We start from the raw sequence: 27500 nt of genomic DNA, 5'->3' as shown, positions 1-27500 counted from the left end.
CTCTAGAGATAATGGGCCAGGCAGTGCTTAAATGAATACAATTTGTGTGTTGTTATTTCTGGGGCTAAGCTAGCCATACAGGAGCCGGGCGGGACGAAAAGCAGGCCTGCCTGCAACTCCTCGCTACATTTCTCTTGTATAAATCACCTGAACTTGATTGGGAGGATTCTCTTGCTAAAGATTTTCCAACTTTCATTCCACTGGGAGAATGTCTCCCCAGAGGTCTCTCGTGCTTGTGAAGGGTTGATGTGTTTCGGCAGGGCTGGCTGACTGGGGGAGGTTGCATATTGGTCATGCCTGTGGCCTTCTTCCCTCCTACATGAATTTTCTGGTGTGTATCATGGTAAACTGATGGTTGATGTTATGCCCAGGCAAAGGAGTCACCCCAAAACCAACCAGGAGACCGAGTCCTGTATGTAAAAGCAAAGAGCCTTTATTCTTACACAGTCTGCAAACTCGGTCTCTCCTGTGTCCAGTGTATTAGAGTAATCCCCCACCCTATTCAGTTAGAATTGGATTTTTATAGTAGCAAAGGTCAGGGTAAGGGATTTCTAAGGTTTAGAACCCTGGATTGGTGAAAAGCATGGGTGTGTGCTGGCAGGTGATCCAACCTACAATGGTTGGAATGTTAGGAATTTCGTTTGGTCTCTTTCTGGGTGGTGCCTGGGTGGACTCAGTTTGTGGTCTTTATCAGAAAGGTAAACTACTGAGACTCAGGCTTCTCTAGAGCTTGTCTGCCTGGGTCCTACCTACAGTTGACTGAGTCAAGCTGTGATATTCACAGGCATTTTCTAGAGGGAATTTGTTCCTACAATTGAGGGCCTTCCAATGAGGTTCATAGCTAGGTCAATGCCCAAACCTTAAGGGACAGTTCCACAGACACTTCCACAGGGAGGAGTGTAACGGGGTTTCTCCCCACCTCCCTTCTGCTCCCTCTTCCACCCCAGGAAATCTCTGGAGAATTAGCATTTCTCCAGAATTCTGGCTCACTTTACAGAACAGCATGGGTTCTCTTCATTATCATCACTACGGGCCGAACTAAGAGTTAAAGCTCCCAAGTTTATTATATTCCAAGGTTTCCTCTCAGATCTCCACACTGTCAAGACACTGAATCCCTACAACTATCCTCATAAAAATTATTTATTTGTTTTAAAATCTATTTTCCCTGCCTCGACTTAGGGCTTCTTACTATTCTTTTTCTTCTTTCCATAGCTTCTCTTATTGCTCTAACTAGAAAGTTATTTAGTTTTTTTTTTTTTTTGATCTGTAGAGCATGTTTTGGAAAAAGTAACACTAGCTTGAGACACCTTGAATCTTAATGCAAACTTCATATAAGAAGAAATGAACAACTAAACAGCAAAATATGGATGGAACGGCATGACCAGCTCACACAGATGACACTCCCAGCCCTCATCTTTCTCTGTTCATAGGGAGAAGTGAAGTTTGGAAATCACAAACTCTTGGCAAGAAGCCAGTAGTGGGTCAGCAAGAATGCTCAACACATAAAGGTATTAAGCTTGCATCCTAAATTCAATCCTCAGAAACCACACAGTGGAAAGAAAGACTGAATTCTGGCAAGATGTCTTCTGCCCTTCACATGTGTACCTCAGCACATGCAACTGTCCCTCTCCTCAGAGATTTAGTACATATAATTTATATAAAATGTTTAAAACAACACAGTACTGGCTCTGAGCACTGGTCTTTCTTCCTTTACACATTTGTGGGGACAGACAAAAGCATTAAGTAGACAAAGCAGTCAGGAAAAAACAGTGGGCCCTCATATTACAGAAGATGTTGTCACCTGACCTGGAGGTCCAGGCTTGCTTCCTCTCAGGAAAGAGGCTCTGTGCTGGTACAACATTGCTTTCATTGCCAGTGAGATTTGAGCCTGTACCCATTGGACTGTGGGTTATTAGATTTCTTTTCCTGTAAAATGCCAGTTTTTGTACTGAATTTTGTCTCTTTATTCTGATAATATTAAAAGATTTTTAGAATATTTTGGTTATTAGTTTTGTTAGCTATAATGAAGTTTTTCATTTTCCTATGGAATTTCTAACATAATTAATTTATCAGGTTAAGGCTGCACACAAATTGGTATTATCTCTATGAGTTCTGCTCCCACATTTTGGTTGTGTTATTCCCACCAACCTAGGTGATAGATATTGTTGAAGATTTTCTCTAAATAGGGTATCATTCCTTTCTAGCATTTGATTTTTATGTGTTCGGAGTTTCTTACACATGATGGAAGGAAGGTGCTCAACAGGGGATTTTAGGTAGACGCTGAATTATGTCAGATTTCATGCCATGTTAAATTCTCCCTCATATGAATTTTTTCTCCTGTATTTTTAGTTTTGTTCACTGACCAGCCACTGTAAGTATAATTTGTCCTGATTATAAAAGTTTTATGTTACATCAAAATATCTGAAAAATTAAATCCCCTATATTTTCCCATTTCCTTTGGGACTGGATCTTTCTATATAAAATACATTATTATTTATACAACACCCTCTTGTAACTTTGTTGACAAGAACTGTCAACAAAGAACTGTCTATATTTATAAAAATTCAGAGCGAGAGTCTGTACCAAGCCTTCTACTCGGGAATATGGGAAATTCATTGGTTGGTTTAAGTTTTACTTTTTTCTCCTTTTCCAGTGTCATTCTACATTCATGGACATGGATACCTGGTCTGGAACCTACCAGATAGTTAAGGCTGGCCTTGAACTTATGGTGACCCTCCTTGCTTAGCCTTACCTGTGCTGAGATGAAAGAAATGAATCACCACACCTAAGAAAATAGCTGACATTTGCTGTAGATTAAAATATATATATAAGAACCATATTTTAAGTAATAAATACAATCAGTATTTTCTTGCTATTTGCATGAAATATATTCATATTTTACTCTTATGTTGTGAATATGAATCATGGGAAAACCTATTCATTTTTTATGGATCTGGAGGCAGATCTCTTCCTCCACAATTTATCTTACCAATTCTAATATTTTAAAATTTGAATTATTTCTCATATATATATAGGGGTGTGTGTGTGTGTGTGTGTGTGTGTGTGTGTGTGTGTGTGTGTGTGATTTAGTTACATGTCCCCTTAAAGGATAAAGTGTTATAAAGATTTGGGTCCTCAGTTTTGCACTGAGAGACAACAGAACCTTGGGAGGCAGGACCTAAATAGAGAACTTAGGGTGTGCCCTTAAAGATGGAATACATGGAAACCATCCATTGGTCTTTTCTGTTTTCTGGCTGTTAAGAGGGGAGCAACTTCCTCTGGAACACACTCTACTCTACCACAGACTCCACAACAAAGGCCAACTGCCATGAACTGAAACCATAAATTAAAACCAGCTTGCGTGGGGGCTATTATCTCAGGTGCTGTGTTTCAAAGCCTGACTCACCAGATATGGATACAGATATATTGGTTAAGAAATGTTTTGTAAACTTCGTCTTTTGTTCTTTATGCTGGTCAAAACGGCACCCCACATTTACCCTCTGTCTTTAGTTGAAGCATTTTCTATGCTCTCTGATGTAAAGATAGAATTCTCCATTGCTTTGTGATCTGCACCTTGCAGAATTCATAGGCAGTGTCCATCACCAGAGAACTTACAGTTTTCACCGACATGTTACCAATTATCTTTCTATATGACTACAGACTTTCTCCTCTACATGGTATGGAATTAACTTTGCTCAAAAAGGAGTACCTTTTTTTTCCCCCATTTTCTCTAATGTATTCTCTTTAGAGTACATTATCATAGTAACATTTTACTTCACTTACAATTCTGAAACTCTGAGTAGGTGCTATAGTCTTCATTTTTGAATAGTATATTAGTGTTGGGTAAAATCTCTTATGGGATTTTTGGTGCCATGTGCCATCTTAGTTCCTTTCATTTTATCTGGAAAAAAGGGGGCCTAAACAACACTGGTTTTGTGTGTTCTTAATGCCCATGGAGCCATCTGGGTATGAAGCACTTCACCGTTCTACCTGTAGATACCATTCCAATGAAATGTTTTCATGTTTTATGCAATAGACACTATTTCAATTATTATTATGGCAACTTGCCAATCCATTACATTGATTTGGATCGTTTATAATGCTAGAAAATAATAAATCACTTCTAGGTACTCATCATTTGTGCCAAAGAAATTCAGTGCCTGATAACTCTCACGCTGCTCATTTGTATTTATTTACCATATATTACTAATTTGCCTTCAGTCGAAATTTTCAAGAGTTAGAACTAGTTGATGAGAAAAACCTTGCACTATTAATGTTACTATTTTTATTTCTGTGTCACTTATACCGCTGTATTTATAGCTTCTCCCTGTCTTGTCATTTGTCTTATGCTGTTTTGAACATGATCTTAACAGCCAAAACTTGATTTGAACTTCATATGTTTCCGCCACATGTTTGCTGTGATGAGACGTGTGTGCCACATCAGACTTGTGCTTCACGTTTTTAGAAATGACTTGGCATTTGTAAAGATAATAATCACTAAGAACTGAAGAACCAGGGGACAGTAGCTTCATCTTGTTTCAGCACCGCAGCTTCAATATTTATTTTTCTTAGACTAGTTGGTGGCTAGGAGAATCTGCTGCTTGTGCACCTTTGTATTAGGCTTTGTAATCAGTGATTTTGTTATCAGTGATTTTGATCTTGGCCATTCTTACAGGTCTAAGATAGAATTTCTGAATTGTTTGATTTGCATTTTTCTAATGGCTAAGGATGTTGAGCATTCCTTAAATGTTTTTCAGTCATTTTAGATTTCTCTGTTGAGAGTTCTCTGTTTAGATCTGTACTCCATTATTTTTATTAGATTATTTGTTAAAGATGACCAGCAGAAAAAAATGTCATTTTGAAATTTGCGGGCAAATGTATGGATCTAGAAAATATCACACTGAGTAAAGTAACCCAGACCTAGAAACATAAACATCTATGGTACTCACTCATAAGTGGATTTCAGACATAAACCAAGGAAAACTAGCCTATAGTTCACAAACCCAGAGAACCTAGACAACAATAGGACCCTAAGAGAGACATACATGTATCTAATCTACATAGGAAGTAGAAAAAGACAAGATCTCCTGAGTAAATTGGGAGCATGGAGACCTTGGGAGAGGGTTGAAGGAGAAGGGATGGGGACAGAGAAAAAAGGCATAGAGCAATAAAATCAATAAAAAAATAGGGTAAAGATCCAAACAATATGAAAAATACAAAGATAATTGATTGTTATTAATGCTATTTTATTGCGGCACCTGAGTAAATTTAAATGCAATGGTAAATTAACTTGTCTTTTAATAGCATGTACTTGCATGGTCAGCTGTGTACAATCAGCTACCTACCTCAGAGGCTATTTTCCTTCTGTACTGGAACAGATTGCCTGCCCCCCTTCCCTTTTCCATGGACAAAATCCTCCTAGCTCAGGGGCTAGGGCTAAGTAATTATTTCTGTTGAGAATGTTTTAGTTCTTAAGTTTTATGCTTTTTTGATCATAGATGTCAGTGACATTTCAAACTTTCAAAACCCATTCTGGTGACAATTGCATAGTAATATGAGAAATGTGTTTACTGTGTTCTTACTTCCTAAAAAGAGGTGGCACCACTGTTTCTGTGCCCCCTCAAACATGCTGTATAGTGGAGGTCCAGACTGAAGGCAATATCCTCCACGTACCTAGTACATCTATCAGCCCAGGCATCTCACTACGTGATATCTCCTTTGTATTATTAAAGACAAACATTTTTGTCTGTCAGTCAGAAGAGGAGGGAGACCTGCCGCTATTCCAGCTAAGTGTCATACTTGTCTGGGTCAGACATGAAATACATGATCTTTGGACATTAAAAGAAAAATTGTCAGCAAACAATGCATAGCAGACAACTGTTAAATTATTAAAAATCAAATTATGAAGAGAAAACTTTTGTGCAGACAGAAAAAAAGATTTCCATAGCAACAGCTACATGATTGAGAGTTATTACTTTTTTATTTTGCCCTACTGTTGATGCCTATCTGTGAAGTAAATTAGTCATGGGGTTGGGATGATTCTACTATTCTTTTCCAGAACTTCTTAAACATCAAAAGACAGGTAGAACTGTACATTTGATCAAATTGTTAGCTTTTTCTTTTATTTCTTTTAAGAATCTTTGAATATAAGCATCTGAAACTTTTTTGTTTATTTTTTGTTTGTTTGTTTGTTTTTCGAGAGAGGGTTTCTCTGTAGCTTTGGAGCCACTCTTGGAACTAGCTCTTGTAGACCAGGCTGGCCTTGAACTCACAGAGATCTGCCTGCCTCTGCCTCCTGAGTGCTGGGATTAAAAGCATGAGCCACCACCTTATGGCACATCTGAAACTTTTAAAAATGTACCTTATTTACCTTTTCAGACTTCTCAGACAAGTGCTTTTTTTCTTAAATGTTTATTTTAAAGAAATATGCTAACTTTTATTTTGAGGAAGGTTTTTACTGTCTATTGTACATTGAAAATGATATCACCTTCCAATTGGTAGGTAGAATTAACATAGTAAAAATGGCAATCTTACCAAAAGCAATCTACAGATTCAATGCAGTGCCCACCAAAATCCCAGCAAAATTCTTCACAGAGCTCAAAAGAACAATACTCAACTTCAGATGGAAAAACAATAAACCCAGGATAGCCAGAACAATCCTGTACAATAAGGGAACTTCTGGAGACATCACAATCCTTGACTTCAAACTCTACTACAGAGCTACAGTACTGAAAACAGCCTGGTATTGGCATAAAAACAGACAGGAGGACCAAGGGAACTGAATTGAAGACCCACATATTAGTCCACACACCTATGAACTGCTGATTTTTGGCAAAAAAATATAAAATGCAAAAAAATAAAAGATATCACTTTTCCACACAGTTGGAAATAACAGCTTCAATTTCTATCAGGTATATATCTAAGAATTTTATAATTTCCAGATTATTATGATAGTAAAGAGGTTCAAATGTAAGGGTTTTTTCTTTTTAAAAAATCTCATGTTCTACTAGCTGAATATATTCTCTTTAGAGATAGACTTAAATGGATGCATTTATATTAGTCTGTTTCTCATTTGTTTTCTGCCTGTTAGAGCTACCTGGGAAAGAAATGCAGTGAAGTTTTGAATAATTTTATTTCCTTTAGTTATTTTCTATAGTTTAATTTTCTACTTTAAATTTTAGAGTGAAATACATACAAAAATGATTTATTCTACTCTTTATCTCTGAGGCATGTTAAAGAAGAAAGTAATTATGTCTAGTGATAAACAACATGTAATCCAAGCACTTGGGGACTGAGAAGAGAACAAGGAATTCCAGGCCAGACTGGGATACAACAGTGAAACCACTACTCAAACCCCAAGTACAAACCAGAAGACTCAGGTTTATGAGACTAGCATTGGGTATGCTGAAGCAGGAGGATCACAAGTTGGAGACCAGCCAGAGCTTTCATAGAATTCACGGGCAACCTGGGCTACAACAACAAAAAAGAAACAAAAGACTTGGCACTAACAAATACACAGAATACAGCCACACCATAAAGCTACCTATAATACCCCTTCCAAGGCTCCTTACTCTTGGCGACAGTGAAACTAATTATTTTATCCATAATTACCCTGAAAACACTAACCAATTAAAAAAAAAGCACCTTAATCACCTGTGTATCCCATATCCTTATGTAATATGATGCTCAGTTTTCTCTCGGCTGAATTCAAGTCAATGGAATCACAGCTGAAAGACTTCTCTGACTTCCCGTCTACCTAACAATTACACAGGCTGCTGCAGGAAAGCACTTCAGAGACATTGTCATGCCTCAGGTGAATGCTTACGTTGTTGTCATTTTTGGTTCTTACCAGTAATATGAGACACAAAGATTCTTTTAAACATAGAAAAAAAAAATGAAGGAATCACTCTCCACTTCATTGTAACTCCAAATGAAAGTGTCCTTCAACTGGAATCAGGTCCAGTGAAATGCTGGGTAGTCAACACTGTATCTTCAGTTTTATGTTTAATATTTATATAAAATTACCCTCCTTTCTTCATCTTTACTGTCTTGAACAAGTTGGCTGTGTCTTTGCTTCCTTGATTAGCAGTAAGAAAATTTCTTAGATAACTCGTATTCTTTATAGTTTTACATATTGACGAAATCTTTTCTTTCCCCAAGAGAAGCACACCACTCTCTGTGGACAATGACAGTACAATGCATGACAGCTTTCAGGGTCGGAAGGACCTGACCTTTACTTTTTTTCTTATTATTTTTTAAAACTGGTATTCTGTAAGATTGTTACTTTAACTTTATCCATTAGTTTCCTCCACTTTACTGGGGATGCACATGGCATTTTCTTTTCTTTTGTTTTCTCCAGGGAATGCTCTTCTGTTATGAACTGTATATTTTCGCCATTGTTCCAGTTTTCTCTTCTCTTGTCACAGCTATGCAGCATTCCTGGCTCTCTCAGGTGTTTGCTATCATTAGAAATAGGTTTGCGGACATTTCTTATATTGGATCTTCTAGGTCTCCAATGTGAATCTCAACATTGAGCTTGTCACCTTAACTTTTGAAGTCAAAGTTTTCAATTGAAAGTCTTCAATTGAAAAATCAATGAATTTGTTGTTGATAATGTGCTTAAGAAAGTCTTTTTGAAGCAACTATTTACTATCCTTGAGTCTTTCTTTGTTTTTGGATCCTCCAGTCATTCGGATACTCTGCACTTTCTGAAGGCTTCTCAGATCTGTCCATGCTTTGCTCACAGGGCACAGTTCAGGTCCTCAGTGGCCACCTCAGCTCCATGTATCAATGCCTTCTGTGGTATGCAGGTTGTCATTCCAAGGGAGAAACTCGGGGCCATCATCTACTTACTCTTCTTTTTCATTTTCAGTCTTTGATTGGAGTTTTCCTATTTGAAGGTTCTTACCATCTTCACTCCAAATCTTCCTAAGCTTCCAGAGAGCCCATTCCACCACCACATTCTGATCTACTATGCAAGCATACCACCTCTACTGCAAACCAGGAAACTAGACAAACATTCCTCATGACCAGCTCTCAGTGGGCACTTACCTCATCAGTCCTTCCGGTAATACCAACAAAACAGTGGGACACACATTCATCACTATCATCATCATCATCATCATCATCATCATCATCATCATCATCATGATCTTAGTCTGGATTACTCTTGCTTTTCTAATCTACAATTCGAAAGACCTTCCATGATCCAAAAATAAACGATCAGGTCTATCATAGCAATATCCTATGATCCTGGTACCAATTTGTCTTAGTTTGGGTTATTATTACTACAACAAAACATCACAATCAAAACCACATTGAGAGAAAAGGGATTATTTGCCTTATACTTCTACATCACAGTTCATCGCCAAAGGTGTCAGGGCAGGAACTCAAACAGGGCATGACCCTGGAGGCAGGAGGTGATGCAGAGGCCATGTAGGATAGCTGCTTACTGACTGACTTGCTACCTATGGCTTGCTCAGCCACCTTTCTTATAGAACCCAAGACCATCAGTCCAGAGATCGCATTACCCACAATGGAATGGGCCCTCCCACTTTCTTATTAATTAATGTTCTAGAAGCCTATAGCTCATCTTTTTGAGGCATTTTCTCAACCAGTGACTTAGTTTGTGTCAAGTGGACATAAAACTAGCTGGCATACCTCCCATCTAAATAACCATCCCTGGCAGACAAAGGAGTGGGGTTGTTTGAAAGCTGGTGAGATAATGGAATCCTTTAGCAAATTTTCTACTTAGAATCTGCATCAACCCTTTCTGAAACTTGGCAAACTTTGAGGAGAGATACAAACTTTATTCAGTTCTTATTAACAAGCTCCCTTCTGGAAAAGCTACTCCATGTCACTCTCAGAGACAGGAAGATGAAAACACCAGAATCCTGCTCTACCTTTGATTTGGGATTTCCCTCTGTATGTTTCAACAACTCCACCTGGTTGAGATGACATCATGATGCTGCTAGCACTACTATAAGACCTCTGTTGGGTACCAGCTCCTCAAGATGGTTCCAACTTGTTTAAGTGAAATGGTGGCAGCATGGGACAACTGGTTATCAGAGTCAGGCATTAACAGACTTCCGCCATGTTGGACTGTGCAGCAAGCAGGCTGAACCGTATGTCCCAGTGATGCTGCAGCTTAAGTTTCTAAGAAGTGCTTAGCATTTTAAGAAGCACTACTGGACAGTAAAGAATTACAGATATGCAATAAAGACAAATTCAGATGGAAAAGACCTCTAATGGGTCACAGTGTTGGATAAATATATGTAGGCTTGGGAGAGACAAGAAAAAGAAAATAGACAGCTATAAAAAGAAGTAAATGGTTTTTTTTTAAAAAAAGTAAAATCTTTAAAGAGACAGAGTACAGACAGTCATAGATTAAAAAGGAGTAAAGAAAGAATAAGCCACAAAAAGATGGAAAATTCACAGATAGTCTGGATTATATATATTATTGTGTTTTCTCTGAATTTTTGATTGTGAAAGAGCTAAGTATAGAGAGACATTTCATTATATGGGCTGCTAAGCTAAACCAGCATGTATGTTACAAAAGTATTTTGACTTCAGAATTTGGGTGTAAGGATATGTTGCTTTGGAAAAGAAGTTCTTCTTTTGTTTCTACAGAGGATGAGAACCTGTGGATTGCTTCCAGACTAATATGGTTTGATGCACCAATACCCCCTGAAAGGTTGTTGTGAATACACCCCCAAATACTTTATCCAATAAACAAGAGAAAGAAGTTTGGAGGAGAACTACATCCATATTCCCAAATATTGTCTATAAATGTTTATTTACATTTAAAGGGGATATACTATATACAGATTTGCATTGGTATGGATCTTGGCTTATTGATACAAATTTAAGGTCAATTTTGTTATATGTATATTTCTGCTCTTAATTAAGGTATTGTGTTTGTCCAGCTCATTTGAAAATGTAATGTACAACTAAGAAATATAGGTTAACAGATAATCATCTATAATAGTCAAACTTGCAGTCATGTTAGTTAGGTTTTCTGGATATATAGAGATATATTTCAGTTAAATAGGTATTCTTCAAATCTTTGAGAGACCTTCAGAATATGACATTTAAAATGTTTTAAGAACATAGGATTTTTCATGACAGTGAGACATATCTGCTCCTGAAAGCACTAATTACTTCAAGAGGAAGATGGTCGTTGAAGAGGCTCCTTAAGGAGTTTGTTAGACATTTGGGCAAGAAATTTCTCTTGCCTGGACTTTTTGATGAACTGGACATGCAGGACCCACAGAGAAATGACTGCTGAACTTGCCTAAAGGTGAGATGATCTTTCAGGGTTCCAACTTCATGAAAGAGTCTGTTAGACATTCTGCAGGACACAGAAAAATGTGACTGATAAACTGCCAATATACGCAGAACTGCCTTTGAACTTTTGCTTCATGGAAAAGTATGCTAGATACTATGGGCCTGTAGGCTGAAGATGGATGCCCCAAGGGTACAAAAGAACTTTGGGTGACTGTCCAGGCAGCAAGATGACTCTGTCAATTCTAGAACTTTAGAAGTTGCTTACAATGCACTTTCTGTTTACTTAGGTAATATTACACACACACGTGCGCATATATATATATATACATATATATATATATATATATATACATCCTTCTGGAGTCTTTGATGGAGTTGAAGAATTGATAGTTATAGTTATCCTTAGTTATGATAAAAGATAAAGTAGATATAAATATTGTAAATGGAATTCTTATTTGATAACTGTTTTGTTATATGTTAAAATTAAAACCTCCCTTTTTATTTAAACAGAAAATGGCAGGTGATGAGTGATTTCCCTCTGTATGCTGTGATTAACATTAATGAATAAAGAAACAGCTTTGGACCTATAGCAGGGCAAAACTTAGTTAGGCAGGGAAAACTAAAGTGAATGCTGGGAGAAAGAAGGGCAGGGTCAGAGAGAAGCCATGGAGCTGCCAGAGACAGATACCAGTTGGAATTTTGCCGGTAAGTCACAGCTACGTGGCAATACACTGATTAAGAGAAATGGGTTAAATTAATATGTAAGAGTTAGCCAATAAGAAGCAGAGATAATGGGTCCAAGCAGTGATTTAATTAATACAATTTCTGTGTGATTATTTTGGAACAAACTCGCACCCTCCTTATTACATACCTTTCTCCAGTTCCACAGGGAAAAGGTCCAGCTTTTCCACTCGTTTCTCAAGCTCGTACTCAGCGGAGGCGGCCACAGGGTCGACGTCATCATTTCTCCTGTCATAGTCTTCATTGGAGTATGTGCTGAACACCTGCAGCAAAAGGTCAAGAGTAATGATAATACCGAAAAGATGCCGCTCAATATCCTAAATTACACATCCTGATGAAAACCTACTGTGAGCATTTCTTCTTTATTTCTTTTAATTTTGTGTGTGTATTCACATAAGAGTGTGTGTGTGTGTTAGGAGTGTGCTGTATATTTTGGGTGTGTCTATCTGTGATGCCCACAGAGAATCCAGAGGATAACACTGGATATTCTGCAACATCACTCTCCTGATTCCCTTCTGACACGAGCTGGGCTAGCAGCCTGCAGTCCACACCTGGACTTGTATGTGATTTCTGGAGGTTTGAAGTCAGGTGGTCATGCCTGCTTAGCAAGCTAGTTCTCTTACCTAGGAAGTTATTCCCCATCACCCAGTGTATTTCTCCTAACAATCATTTGATATTTAAAACTAATCAAAACGTTTAGAAAGGGATAACTGAATCCAAATAAAAGTAACTTATAAATTAAAAATGTATGAGTCACTTTGTCAGTCTCTACACTTTAAGAGAAATCAGTAGCCACAGACTGCTTCATGTGATTGGTAATATTCATCAAACTTTTTATTCAGAATATAGTAACTAGTGTAGTGCTCTGCTTCCTGGTCAAACTAGAGTAAAACACATTGAAGCTATCTTGCCAAATCCCAAAACTGAACCTGTCCTACAGTATAGACTATACTGCCCCATGGGTATAGTGTATCGATGCTATAATTAAATCTTAATCACAGAATTTCCGAAATTGATTTCCATTCTAAACTGCTCTCATCTGTCATCTGTCATTTTACTTCTATATAGATTTAAATTAAATTTTCATTGGCTTTTTCTAAGAAATAGCTATTAACATATTGCTCAAAGGCTGTAAAACAAATAAGATATTGACAGTGTTTTTCAAACTGAAGGCATTCAAAAAGCTATGTGCGACCCCCAGACACAACCATAATAAATGTGCCTCTTTGCAAAGGAAGAAAAGTCGTTATCCAGTCATTCCGCACACTCAAGAGCATTTGAAAGAGAGGACTATATCTATCACTAAGCCAATCAATATCTGGAGTAAAAGCTGACATTATCAATTTAATTCAAAATTTATTAAACATCTAAATTATGTCTAAAAAGGCTCTGCAAGTCTCCCCTCAAAAATCTTAAAACCAGGAAGTAAAAAGGTTTTAAAAATATATATTAATAAAAACATAAAGAAGAATGGATGAAGGTAAATAACGAAGGCAATGTGTCTACGGCTTCCCCACTCCAGGGAAAACTTTAAATGCATTATTGGAATAACTACAATTTTCTCCTATGGAGTAAACCAAGAGTACAGACAAATAGAGTGTCCACACAGGGGCAGACTTCTCGCTAGCATGTCATGGAGTCTCTGGACCTGAGTACCTTCCTCTGACCAGTCCTCCCACTGCTCTGAATGTTCTGATCTCATGCTTGCTGGAGTCTCACTTTCTCTCTACTAGTTTTTCCCACCATGGTAAATATATCACTAGATTAGAATGCACATCTCTGTACCATGGAGTTTGGTGTTTTATTTATCTTTACAGAAAATATGCTTTCTATGCCCTTATCAAATTATAAAACTCATGACATTTTCTTAGGCCATTTTATCTTTCACTTCCAGCTTCTGGTCATCTAACAGTTACGAAGTCAACCAAATTTTAGCTCACCAACTCAGCTACAGTGCTTGGGGAGCTACTTTTCATCATCAGTGCCCTCGTGATCTGAGAAAATATATGGGTACATGAGAAAAAAGATATGCATAGTTGAAAAAGAAAAGTCAGAATTGAGTATTACAGAATAGCTATTATTGACCTTGAAAAGAAATGGATGTCAACAAACAATAACTAAAACTAACAAGTTCAGTAATGTGATGTTAATATTTAGAGTTTGTAATACAAAACATTAATAACTTTTGAAAACATAACAAAATTGAAAACCTAGATAAAGGCTCCATGATAGCCACTTGCAATGTTGAAGGATTTCCTTCTCTATAAAATATAGAAAGCCTTATATATAATCCCACATTATTTTTCTAAACTAAAATCTTCACTATTATAAAGACTACGGTGACTCCCAATTTACTGTAAATGTCAGTTTGCAGTCATTTGTAAACTAAATCAATAATGTCAAAATCACACCTGTTTGGGGGAGTGGTGGAATTGATAAGCTGAAAAATATAACCATGATCAAAGAAACTTACATCAAAACTTCATTAGTTAAAGCATTAGTTAAATGTACTTTGATTCTACATATATTAACAATTTTATATTCTGATCCACTTCTTTTCTATTTAAATTAGTTACAGTGGTGTACTTAATAATATGGATGGATTTGGATCTCCACCTAAATATTAGAAGTTCATATCATTAACAAAAATGGAATTCAGATTGACTAGGAAAAGATAAATAGCTATCTATCAGGCATTACTGGATATTTGGTTCAAGCACCTCCTACATCCCTGGGTATAAAATCTGTAGATGTACAAACAAGGGCATCATTTAAAATTGTTTAGAAACTGTACATAATCTACACATATCTTTGCATATTCTTTAAGCCATCCTTAGACTGTTATAACCCCCCAAAATGTAAAAGTTGTATACAGAGTTGATATGATACATCACTTAGGTAATAATGACAAGGAAGAATCCACAGTTCAGATGCATTACTTCTAAATATTTTCAGTGTGCAGTCACTGAGTTGATATGAAACATGCAGATACAGAAGAATAAGTGCATATACTGTAATAATGCTGAAAGCAAATTTATGTCTAACTATCGGGCTGCAGGGACATTTACAGTTATCAGAAGTCTTAACGAAAACTAACAGGTTGGTTAAAAGTCATTGCTGAAAAGCTGGGGGCATAGTGGCCGAAGCCTTGCCTGGCAATTACAAGATGCTTGGTACAATGCTAAAGAGCTTGGAATGGTGGCACAGTCTGTAGTCACAGCACTCAGAGGCCGAGACAGGAACATCTCTGTGCAACGCCAAGTGAAGGTTACAGAGTGGAACTGTATTAAAAACAACAGGAGAAATTAACCTCTCTGACAATGAAATGACATAATGAAGCTACAAAAAAAATAAGGAATTAAAGTAAAATATTCTGATAAAATTCAGAAAGGGATTTTTCAACTCAAAGAATTGCAAATAATTGAAAATTTAGTGACAACAACCTTCATAAAAAATTACACAAATATAACTTATAGCCAGGAGGTATTGTGTCCGTCTATAGAATTAAGGGAAAATACAACAGTGTCCATTTGGTAACTATATGGGAGGAGGAATAAATAACTCAAGTTGAGTGTGATAGCTCACTCCTGCAATCCAGCACTTGGGAAGATGAAGTAGGGCGACTGACCAAGAGTTTTGAGGCAAATCTGGGCTACAAAGAGAGTTCTATTCAAGATTATACTACAGTGTAAGTCCCCATTAAAAATAAATCCAAATAGACAAACTGAACACAGCTCAGTGACAGAAGGTTCACCAAAATGTATGAGGTCCTGGATTTTTTTATTTTTATTTTTTTTGTAATTTTATTAAATTATAAAAGTTTCCATTTCCGCCCCTCCTCCCATCACCCTCCCACTCCCCCCACTCCCTCTCCTCCTCCCTCTCCATCCCTAAGAGCAGTCAGGGTTTCCTGCCCAGTAGGAAGTTCAAGTTCCTCCCGCCTCCCTCCAGGTCCAGGAAGGTGAGTGTCCAGACGGACTGGATCCGCAAAACTGGATTTGATCTCTAATATATATTCTGTCTGTCTCTGTCTCTCTCTCCCGCACTCTCCCCTCCCTTACACATACATACAAATGATTTGAAAACATAAACCAATACTGAGCTAATGTTATATCAAAATACTCATAGAAAGACCTACAAGTGTGTACAAAGATGTACAAGGAGGGGCATTGGAATACTATTCGTAACAGCGCAAAACAAGAATTACCTGAATGTTCACCAACAGAGAAAATGGCCTAGAGAGCATTGAGATCTCAGACAGCTAAGTGACTAAAGAGGCCTGCATCTCGCATAGCATGGAAGACTCTACCACATAGATATCAGCAAGCCAGAAATCCCTGCAGGGGTTGGTGTCCCCAATTGCCATAGCATATTAGTTGACACTACTTTTAGTCGAATTTAAAGCCTCTTAAATTCACCAGCTATGCAGTTTTTGCCAAAAGAGCAGGCAAGGCTAGGCTTCCTTATTTATGAAATGTGATAATGATAATAATGATAATACCACACCAGAGGGTTACAAAAATGAAATGAGATAATCCATGAAATTATATTTGGTTCAACATGGACAGAGGCACTTTCCCAAGGCAGTAACAAACATGGTATTTCCCTAGACACAACTCACTTTAAAAGGAGTTTTTAGTATTTCATCTACTATTGCTCTTAACATATTCTAAATAAAACTCCACATAGCTAATTCAATACTAGAAGGTAAACTGGACTGTGACTATTCCTACTTGTGTCCGGAAAAATGGACTCTCATTATATAGCAGGTTATTGTTTGTCCCACTTTTTATTCTGCCTGGGACAGGAAGACCTGAGAGGCAAAAGGAAGACTGGGTGGGACGAGTGTCTCCTCTTCTGTCCACATTGTCCTGACTCTCCATTTTCTTAGTGCAGTTGTGCTATTTATGCTTATCTTACTCTGCAAAAACAGGGATAACAATCAAATAATCGGAAATTCCTGCACCACCACGGCATTACTGCCCGCCTTTCCCTTTTCTGTAGCAGTACCCAAGATCCCCAGAGTCAACAGCGTCAAGATACATATATTTAGTTCAGTCACCTTCACATTGTTCCTGTGTTATTTCACTGAGAAAAGCAAACAAACGGATGTTTAAATTTAAGGCTTCTTGACTCAATGCCAAAAAGCAATATTCTGTTCCTTGATCAAAGCAAACACAACATGACCTCATCTCTGCTTCTCAGCAGTCGGGCTCTCAGGATTAACATGTTTGCAATGAAACTAAGAAAGGACACTTCTGAACCAGGCTGTGAAAACTGAAAGAGGTAAGAACAAAAGCTTATTATAAAATTACAACGTGAATCATTATCTTATTTACATGTTCAATACTTTGAACAACACCTTTTCAAAGTTAATAATATATTTCTTTTATTTCCTTGTGATACATTTTAATCAACACAACTCAAAATAAATCCCACATTCCATGTAAATACACTGGAAGGCATCCCCCAAGATGCTTCGACAGGTCACAGCTATAGCTACAGGCTGGGTTCTGCTTAATCTTCCTGATAGATCAAAGATGGAAACTATCCCAGGTTCTAGCATGCTGAGTTCCAGAAGATGGCTTTGTACAGTACTGCTGGGAACAAGCCAGGCACTCCCACACTCCCACAAATGGACTTCATTCATCACAAGCTTTCTTAGCAGACTCATACTTCACCCTTATGGGGTTTCAGTGACTTGCCTGAAAAGACTCTAATTGACAACTAACACAAACTATGGATGATGGTCCATGTCTCCACATTTTAAAAAGAAATTTGGTGGTAAACCATTTTGAAAGGGGTCCTACTTATTGGGAAGCACTGTATAATCTCAAATATCTTCCCTCTCCAGAAATGAGGCCAACTTGCCAAGGCCAACCATTAAGAACAGCATGTAGACCAAAGGATGGGGAAGTTTTGTGCTGCAAAAGAAATCAAGCCAAACTGGAGGTCATGCTTTTTTAAGTGTTGGGATTCAACATTAACAACAGTCCATGGAGAATTCTGAGGAGGCAGGGGTTTTAGTTTCGGCCTATATAAGTCTGCACTGCATTACAATGAACAAAAACCCCAAACAAAGTTATGCTAGATGTAAAAATATTCTGAGCCAGAGGTATAAGAAAGAGATACAGAAGCCTATCCTATAAATCCAGCAAAGTTCCAATTTCTGTGCTTAAGTTATTCTGAAAAGTAATTTGCATAATAGGTTTTCATAAATTCTCTTAGGATGTGCCCAGCCCCTGTTTGTACCAATCAAGACTCTTCCATAGCAGAGAAGGACCAAGAAGACTACAGTCAGGTATCACTCCAAGAGCCAGAAACACACTGGCCTCACCTGCTTGGAGTCCCTTTACTTGACATGTTTTTAAGTCAATTGACGAAAATTTTAGATCACTCATTTCACATTTGTAACCTGCCTGATTATCAGGCTGTGTTTGGATTTAAAATAGTTATCTTTGAGGTGCAGGCTTACGATGAGAGTCTTTCAATGGAATGCTAGTAGTCCTAGCTTGGGTCTTTGTGACTAGGAAACCTACAAGGCTAATGGCTTCTGACATTAGCCAGATACACGGATAGTATGTCATATGTGTTTACATAATTCAGAAGAAATTTCAGGCACTATAAAACTCTACAAATTCTCTTTAACTCTAACAATTTTACACAATTTTTGAACAACTCTAAAAACAGATGCAAAGGGTAAGGCAGACATATAAAGACAATGTTTATTTTTCAAAGTTATGTACTAAAAATTTGAAAGTCAGAAGACAGTACTAATTAGGAAGTTAGTAAGGGCAAGGTTGCTTCACAAATTTTAACAAAATGAACAAAAATAAATAATAAAACAAAAATGCCCCGAGATTCACACAACAGGGAGTTGATGTGAGATTCCCATCTGTCGGCTATGAATGTTTTATTACCATTGGTTAATAAAGAAGCTGCTTTGGCCTATGGCAAGGCAAAATAGAGTGAGGTGGGAAAACTAAACTCAATGCAGGGAGAAAGGAGGCGGAGTGAGGCAGATGCCATGTAGCTGATGAATGAGGACACCAGAAACTTACAGGTAAGACATAGCCTTGTGGTGACACACAGATTAATAGAAACAAATTTATCTAAAATGTAAGAGCTAGGTAGGAATATGCCTGAGTCATGGCCCAAATGGTATTGTAATTAATATAGATTTCATGTGATTATTTGGGTCAGGGTGGTCAGGAAGTGTAAGCACAGTCTCAGTTCATAGGAGGTAGAAAACAGAGTAGGTCCAGAGAAAACAACAAAAAAAAACCCTGTTATTTACCATTGTTCTCCAAACAAACAAAAGCAATGAATACATGCATATATACAAGTAAATTCTGCATATATGACATGTATCTTATTTGATTTGATTTGTGTTAAAGTGGATTCCACACTCCAAAAATACAAAATCCATATGGAAGGAAGAAGGCTGGAGATGGGAGAATTGGTGCTGTAGATGAAGCCCAAAGCCCATCCATGTCAGATTTCCTCTTTCTTTGAAGAACATCAATTTATGTGCAGGGCCCTGGCACATTATGAAGCATGGGTCACATTAGCCTACTAATTGAAATGTTAATAATATCACCTGGGGGAAAATGCATTCCTAGAAACACATAGAAAAATGTTTGCCCCACACTGGCAAGCATCCGCCTCCTAAACTGACTCCCCAAATTTGCTGTCACGAAATGCACTTTTCTTAAAAGCATTCAGAAATAGGGCTGAAGTTTGTAGCTATAGTGTGCTCGAATCTTCATGACAATTACAGCATTTCATATAGACAGTGTCATCATTTCCACACTTGAGCTTCTAAAGTAGAAAAGCTTTTTCAACTACAGTTGGAGACAGCGCTTTGGGGAATCTACATTCGGGAGTATGAAATGTATCTGGCCATGACCTGGGCCACCAGCCTTGCAGTGTGGCCAGTTATCAAGAGCGGAGGCATAGAAGGGACCAGTTTCAACAGTCAGATTGCTGTTTTGTTTGTTTTATTCTTTTCTCATGTAAACCCAACCGTGGTTTCCTTCTTTTCTCTCCTCCCAATCCCACTCCGCCTCATTCACTTCTCCTCCATTTTTCTTTAGAAAAGGGAAGACATCCCAGGGATATCCACCATAGCATATCATGTTGCAATAAGGTTAGGCACATTCTCTCATATTAAGACTGGACAAGGCAAGTCAGAAGGAGGAAAAGGGTCCCAAAAGCAGGCAAAAGAGTCAGACAGACCCTGCTCCCACTGTTAAATACCCTACAAGAATGCCAAGCAATACAACCATAACATACAGGCAGAGAACTTAGGTCAGCACCATACAGGCTCCCTGGTTGCTGGTTCCGTCTCTGTGAGCCTCTGTGAGCCCAGGTCAGTTGATCCTGTGGGCCTTGTACTGCCCTTGACCCGTCTGACTCCTCCAGTCCTTCCTAGCCACTGCATGCCACTCTGAAACCAGTCTTCTTTCACAGTCACAACTGACGGTAAGGTTCTGCTTGCTGTGTTTCTGGTTTTCAGCATCCCCTTCTAAACACACAACTCTGTGGAAGGTTTGAAGCATGGATCACTAGGATCCACTGTCCATCTATTCTAGTTGAACTCACTACACTTTTTACAGTCTGCTATTAACATTATCATAATACTAATTTTGTCAACACTTTATTCCTACATGATTTAGCAGACATTCAAATGCAAAGCCAAAACTTTATTTCCCTGTTCAGATAAATAAGGACCAGGAGGGCAACAAAGAGAGTTTTCCATTTGTATAAAAAATAATTGCCACAGTATGATTTAGCATAGCGAGATTTGTGAGAGACCCCCCTCAATCTGACAGTGTTGATTACATAAATGGCTTCCTTCATATACACAGATCCACATTGAGACTCCAAGCCTGGACTCAGGAATAATGTGGAAATGGGATGAGTCTGAAGATTAATACATGTGAAAAGTCACGTCACCTGAAAATGAAGGTAAGAACTCAAGGCAAGTAAGGTGGCTCATATGTAGAATCTTAGGACTCCACAGGCTGAGGCAAGAAGATGGTTATGAGTTTCAACCCATCCTGGCCTACTCAGGGAAGGGGATCAGGTCAGCCATGGCTGCCCCTGGCTCAACCCTTCCCCGTAGCCCTGAGAGTCAGTTTATCTTTGTTCACATGTGCAGTAAGCTCACGCTTATAACCTGCCTGTCGTACTGGATAAAAGGAGGTTACGCTAAGTGATAATTCTAGTCCTCCTCATGGGCATATCAAGGTATTATGTCTCCAACTTTCTCAAATTGGGGTATGTAAGCACTTCTGGCTGCTAGTTTCTGAAGAAAGAAATCCACCATGTATGTCATTCCCCATCTAAGGTAAAACCCACAATCTATGGCATGCCCCATCTAAGGTATCTTATTTCAAAGACAAGACTTCCCAACCCTGTTGGTTTCCTGTGTTGTTACCATGAGAGAAATAAATACAACAAAGATGGGCATTCTGAAACTGTTAAGAACACGAGCAACCACAATGACCAAAAGAGCTTCCCTTTGACTTGCCCTGGGCAGAGAGCCAGCAAGACTAAGCATCTGTTGATTAGATACTGGGATCCATGCGCACATCTTAGCTAGCCCATCATCTAAAAAAAGCACAGAACTGAAGTCAAGAAGCAGATGTCACTCCCCAAACTACTGACCTCACTAAAAGCAAATGGTGAGAAGTGAGACCAAAACCCAGGGTGCTGTCAAGTGCGTTAATCACCAGTAGGTGTACTTCTGTTCTTCAGAAGCCTAGTCCCTAGGGGCCACAAGAGGGGCCAGGGCAGGGCAGGGCAGGGCAGGTCTTTCTCCCCAGCTTCTCCTTAAATACGACCATGACACTTGGAGGTGGCTACTGGTCGTGGATTGGGTGCACCTGCCACATGGCCCATGTGCCGCGTAGCCCGTCCCTTACAGGGCACGGAGAACATGTCTAGGATCAGTCCTTAGCTAAAAGCTACAGAAAAGAATGAGGAAAATGGTGTTAGTAGAGATACTGAAAAGTAAAAAAGAATTTTTGTTGCTGAGTCTTCTTAATATCGACCTTGATAGTATTATTCTTGTATTATTTGAAATGATGAAAGTTGTCAGTTCTCTCAATATACTCATAGAAATTCATAGGCAGGAAAAACTGATGATAAAATCAAGCATCCATTTCTGGATTAGTGATGGCACTGACTATCTTATTCTCAAAGATAATTAAAAATAATCAAATATAGAGGATATAAACACTTCAAATTCTAAATAGTTATAGTGACTCTGCAAAAGCCAATATGTACATATAAAGTTAAATCTTTAATATATATGTATATATGCATACATATCTATACATATTTATAAAAATAAGTGTATTCTTAAGAGCACATACAAACCAATTTTCTTTTTAAAAATTTATTATTGCCAGGCAGGGTTGCACATACCTTTTAGCCCAGCACTTGGGAAGCAAACACAGTAGATCTCTGAGAGTTTCAGGTCAGCATGGTTTATGTATTGAGTTATAGACCAGACAGAGCTACATAGTGAGATTCTGTCTCAAAAAAATAATTACATAATTAAAATATTTTATTATTATGATTGTAATTGTGTATAGGGATGCATGCAAGCTGGCATGCATGTGGAGGTCAGAGAACAGCTCTGTGGAGTCAGTGCTCACCTTTCCTGCTTATGTGGCCTCTGGATAGTGAGCTCAGACTGCTAGGCTTTTACAGCAAGGATGGCTGCATGCTATGAACCATATTGTAGGTCTAGAAACTTTCAGTGAAATAAAAATAATCACAAGGTTTCATATCTCTTATGTATAAGAAAACAGAATTCAGTATGATCGATCTCATTATCTATAAATATGTGTTGTTAAAGTACTAGAAAACATTTTTTTAAGTTCTTATAAATGTAGTTCACAAATAAAAACATGGATCAACCCAAATTCATGAAATTCTAGGACAAGTCCAAATTAGTGAGTTTTTATTTTCCTTAGTGGACAGTTTAACATAGACCTGGGTAATCCGAAACTGGTCATGTTTTACTTGGTGTTTTCAAATTATTATAAACAATTAAACATTGCCATGAGAAATTAGCAATGTTCTCTTTCAGCTCAGTGGATCTTTTATTTTAAATCAGAGACATATGCTTTGCAAGCTGACAAATGGTAGCCAGTATGAAGGAAATTTGTGGCCTTGGTACAGTTCCCAATGGACATATGTCCCCAGCAATAAAATAAAATAAAATAAAAATAATAAAATAAAAAGACTAATTATCCCAAATGGTACCTCTTCTGGGGTTGGTCGAGGGCAATTTTTAAAAGAGGAACAACTAATCAGTCATTCCCAGAAATGTGTACTTTTTAACAAATTCATTAGGGTGAGCTGATAAAAACAGATCTGCTCCAGCATTTGTGGTAGCAGTTAGCTCTGACTGCTTCTTCCAAGTAAGTGCCAACAGGTGGGTCACACAGCCCACAGAAGTTCACTGAGAGAGACTGTTCTCAACTCCCCTGAACTAGAAAGCAGAGGTGGTGTGGGACAATTGTCTATATTCTGTTAATTGTGTTTTAAATAAATGCTGATTGTTCAGTAGCCAGGCAGGAAGTATAGGCGGGACAACAAGACAGGAAGTAGAGGCAGGTCAAGAAGAACAAGAGAATTCTGGCAAGAGTGTAGTTCCCTCCACAGTCCTGTCCAGACACCAAAGAAGCAAGATGAGACCTGCCCCACTGAAAAAGGTACTGAGCCATGTGGCTAACATAGATAAGAATAATGTGTTAATATAAGTTATAAGAGTTAATAAGAAGCCTGAGCTAATGGGCCAATCAGTATATCATTAATATAGACCTCTGTGTGATTTCTTTGGGATTAAACGACTGTCGGACCTGGTAGGAGGACAGAAACCAGGCAGGACAGAAACTTAGACAACACTGAGGGAGGAAAGTACACTGTGTGTAGGTCAGCCACAAGAAAGTGAGTACCAGTCACACTGACTGAGTTCTCAAGAAATGAAGTTCCTCAGTAGTACGGTTCACAGTTGACATACAGAGCTCCCAAGGGTTTCTACATCTTTGGTGAGAGCTAAGAACTCCAAATTCTAAGGTCTTAACCTTGGGAATGGCACCTCATGTTCAAGATTAGATTGGAAACCAAATGAAACAGCCCATTCAAGGAGATTATTTGAAATAAATGTGTGCATTAAGCAAAAAGGATACCTAAGAGGAGAGTGGAACTACCAGAAAGTATATGTTGACCAACAAGAGTTGAAGAGAATACCAAACCATGAATGGGGCTGACATATCAGCTACGGAATCTGAGATGTGATTTGAATCCATCCCCTGTGGTTAAGGATCAGATGCTTGATTCCCAGGAGGAAAGCTGAGAAAGGATGCAGAATTTAAGTTGAGTCTAATGAGAGTCTTAGGCCACCTGAAGATGCTGCATTTGGAAAGGACTGTGGCATTGTATCTCTCCCTTGTGTATCACCTGCCGTAATCCACCTGCCTTAAGACTTTCACCAAAACCAAACTGAGACTAGTCGCATACCCATGAACCTTCAGAACTGTGAACTTAATACATATTCTTTACAAAGTATCCAGCCCATGTATTTAACCACAACAAGGAAAAAATGGGCGGATGAATGGGCCAAGGAAGTAAGTGAAGATCACAAGGTTAGCTTCAGTATGAAGCAAGAGAGGGTTGTGACACAATCTAGTGATACATTTTAGTGAACTAAAATTGATTCTGACCCTCAGACAAACAGGGCTGAAGACAGACTCCTCCACTACTGTGATGGTCCTTTGATGTGTCCACATGACCAGGCTACTGCCCCCAGTTGCTTATTAACATACTATGACACATGACATCAAGAAGGTACTTTGTAGTTAACATTAAACTCCACAACTAGTAGATTTTTAAGGAAAAAAAAGAGTTCATCTTTAGTGATCTTTATTCATAATTCAATCAGCTGAAAAGCCTGGAGCAGAAAGCTTGGGCTTCCTAGAGACAAAATCCCATTTGGAATTGCGACTACATCCATGTATTGGTGTTTTAGCTTCTCAGTCATTTTCCATCCCCACACAGCCCACTCCCATTTATATGAGCCAATTACTTTAAAAATTCTCCTGGTATGTGCCACTACTGGTTTATCTTCCTTGACTCAACTTTGACAGAAACAAGCACTTTAAGTCTTCATTCCTGTAGCAAGGTAAAGGTTTCTTTTTTTTTTTGAAACATCTCTCAAAGTGCTAACTCTAATCTAGACAACTTGTGACTCTACATAATGGGTCATGAGTAGCATGAGAAAGTTAAAAAGTACAGAATTCAAAACATCAGGTTTTATTCATGTATAAAAAATACTCATTGTACTTTAAAAATTAGTGTCAATTTTTTTTCAGTTTCAATTGAACATATATGCACATTTATATTATATACCAAGGTAAAATAGTTGTGACATGGAAACTAAAGACACAAAATAGTTTAAGAATTTAAATATGAGCATCTTGATCTGCTAAGATTTGAGTGGTAACCATTGATATAGAAATAATCAACCTTCATATTCTCTTTCTCTCTCTCTCTCTCTCTCTCTCTCTCTCTCTCTCTCTCTCTCTCTCTCCCCCACTTATTCCTTTCAAATTCTTTCTGAGCACCAGCTCCCTGGTTGATGCTGTGTTCAGCACTAAGAATGAGAATAGCCTGTGACCTCAACCCACACAACTACCGAAGAGGACAACAAGGGGCAATCGTTAAGTACCTCCGGGGAAGGGAGAGGAGAGGTGAACAAGAGAGCTCTTCCTGCGAACAGTAAAAACAGAGACTTCACCCAGCTCTGGTGACAGTCAGCAAATCATAATTAGGGCAGGAGAAGGGAGTGGTGGAATCTTAGAAGCACATGAAAGGAAGAAATGAAAAACAAGAATAAAAGTACAACACATGAAGCAATTCAACAGACTGGGGATGAAGTGACACACAGAAAAAAGGGCACAGGCGGCTCAGCAGAGCGGGGCTTTGGGGCAGATGAAAAACCAACATATAGTTAAATCTCTATCTCAAGGTTCCCTTGTTTACAGGCAGAAGTGCTTGGCAGGAAGCAAGACAAGTGATCGTTGTGAAAACATGTGGGAGACAATGCTGTCACATCATTCTTGGTTTAAAGAGAAAACTGCCAGATACCATTATCATGGAACTAATGGTCAAATCTGGGGATCACTGACCCTTGAACAAGACTAACTCTAACCTCATACATCTTGTAATAGAGCTGACAACTTTGTAAATACTGTGAGAATCAGTGTTTTAAATCAGGTGATTACATGACCTCAGAAACTGCTCACACAAAAGACTTCAGTAAGGCTCACAATAATTTCCTTGTTAAAATAGAAGTCAAAGCTCTGATAAAATATCACTGCTATCTTGGCTCCTGATTCTGCACAGCCAGTCCACATTTTTGGGCCAGCTTGATGCCTTGACAGAACCTTAAACTCAAAATCCCCACCCTCTAAATGGCAGGGTTCCCAGGTCCACCACACTTGAGGACAACTGGACCCTTCTCTCCACAGGAACTTGAGAGCAGAGAAGTCTTCCTCTTTTCGACCACCCACTCCCATAGACAAAACTCAGTCTTCCCTGATAGATTCTAGCTCTCCTCACTTTCTATTTCCTGTCACTTCAGATTCCTAGTAGTTCAGATATCTTGTTACTTAATTGGCTGCATTCTGACATTCCTGAACTGTGGTTCCAGTCATGCTACTTGGGGTGAGGAGATGGGGACAGGATAAGTTTGGGGTGACTTAGTATCTCCTGGCTGTACACTTTTCCTATTTTTAAAATGACACATACTATCCAAACATTACTTTCTAATGGAAATGGTGTGTGAAGAACACTTTAGGACGTCTCCTAAGGGCCTCCATTACTTGGAGATTGAATTTCAAACACTCAGAAAGGCATGTTTCCAATGGCCCTGGATTCAAAGGCTTTAGAACCACTTTTACCTACATCACTTCCTTTCACTTCTCCTTGTATGCAAAACCTGGTAGTACTTGGTAGTATTGGTAGTATTTGGTAAATATTACCAGGTAGCATTTGGTCAAACCTTTGTCTTTTCCATACATATGCAACATTATACTACATCATATACATATGAGTGTCCATGGGTTCTATTCAGATAACTGTAGGAAGCTTGAGGATGAAGCGGTTTCATTCATGTTTTTATCATCTTCTGCTCATTGAACACCATAAGTCATTAGTAAGAACTGTCACTGACCAATGTGTCACTGATACTTGACAAACTACCTGAAACAGAAGACGCAGTATTCATGCACAAAAACTGATATAAAAAAACACTGCAGGTTAATATATGAAACATTGGGAAATATTAAATAGTTGCTTAAGATTAAGAAACAGATTAAAGTAAAATACCTTCCAAACAAGGAGGTACCCACAAGCTCTCAGCTTAGGGCAACCTTTAATAGTAAAATACCTTC

The 27500-nt window shown here is 38.3% G+C and overlaps 1 protein-coding gene across 9 annotated transcripts in view; it reads right to left on the bottom strand.

Moving 5' to 3' along the window:
* Ppp1r9a (protein phosphatase 1 regulatory subunit 9A) overlaps positions 1-27500 on the bottom strand; it is a 294415-nt gene that overhangs the window by 119064 nt on the left and 147851 nt on the right. For all 9 annotated transcript variants that reach the window (XM_048436978.3, XM_085684002.2, XM_048436982.3 and 6 more), the window contains exon 3: positions 12158-12290. In XM_048436978.3, coding sequence (XP_048292935.3) covers positions 12158-12290 — 133 coding nt within the window. The remainder of the gene's footprint in view (positions 1-12157; positions 12291-27500) is intronic.

This window comes from Myodes glareolus, chromosome 25 (genome assembly GCF_982192425.1).
Source record: "Myodes glareolus chromosome 25, mMyoGla1.1, whole genome shotgun sequence".
Lineage (NCBI taxonomy): Eukaryota > Metazoa > Chordata > Mammalia > Rodentia > Cricetidae > Myodes > Myodes glareolus.
This window is presented reverse-complemented; position numbering and strand designations above follow the sequence as displayed.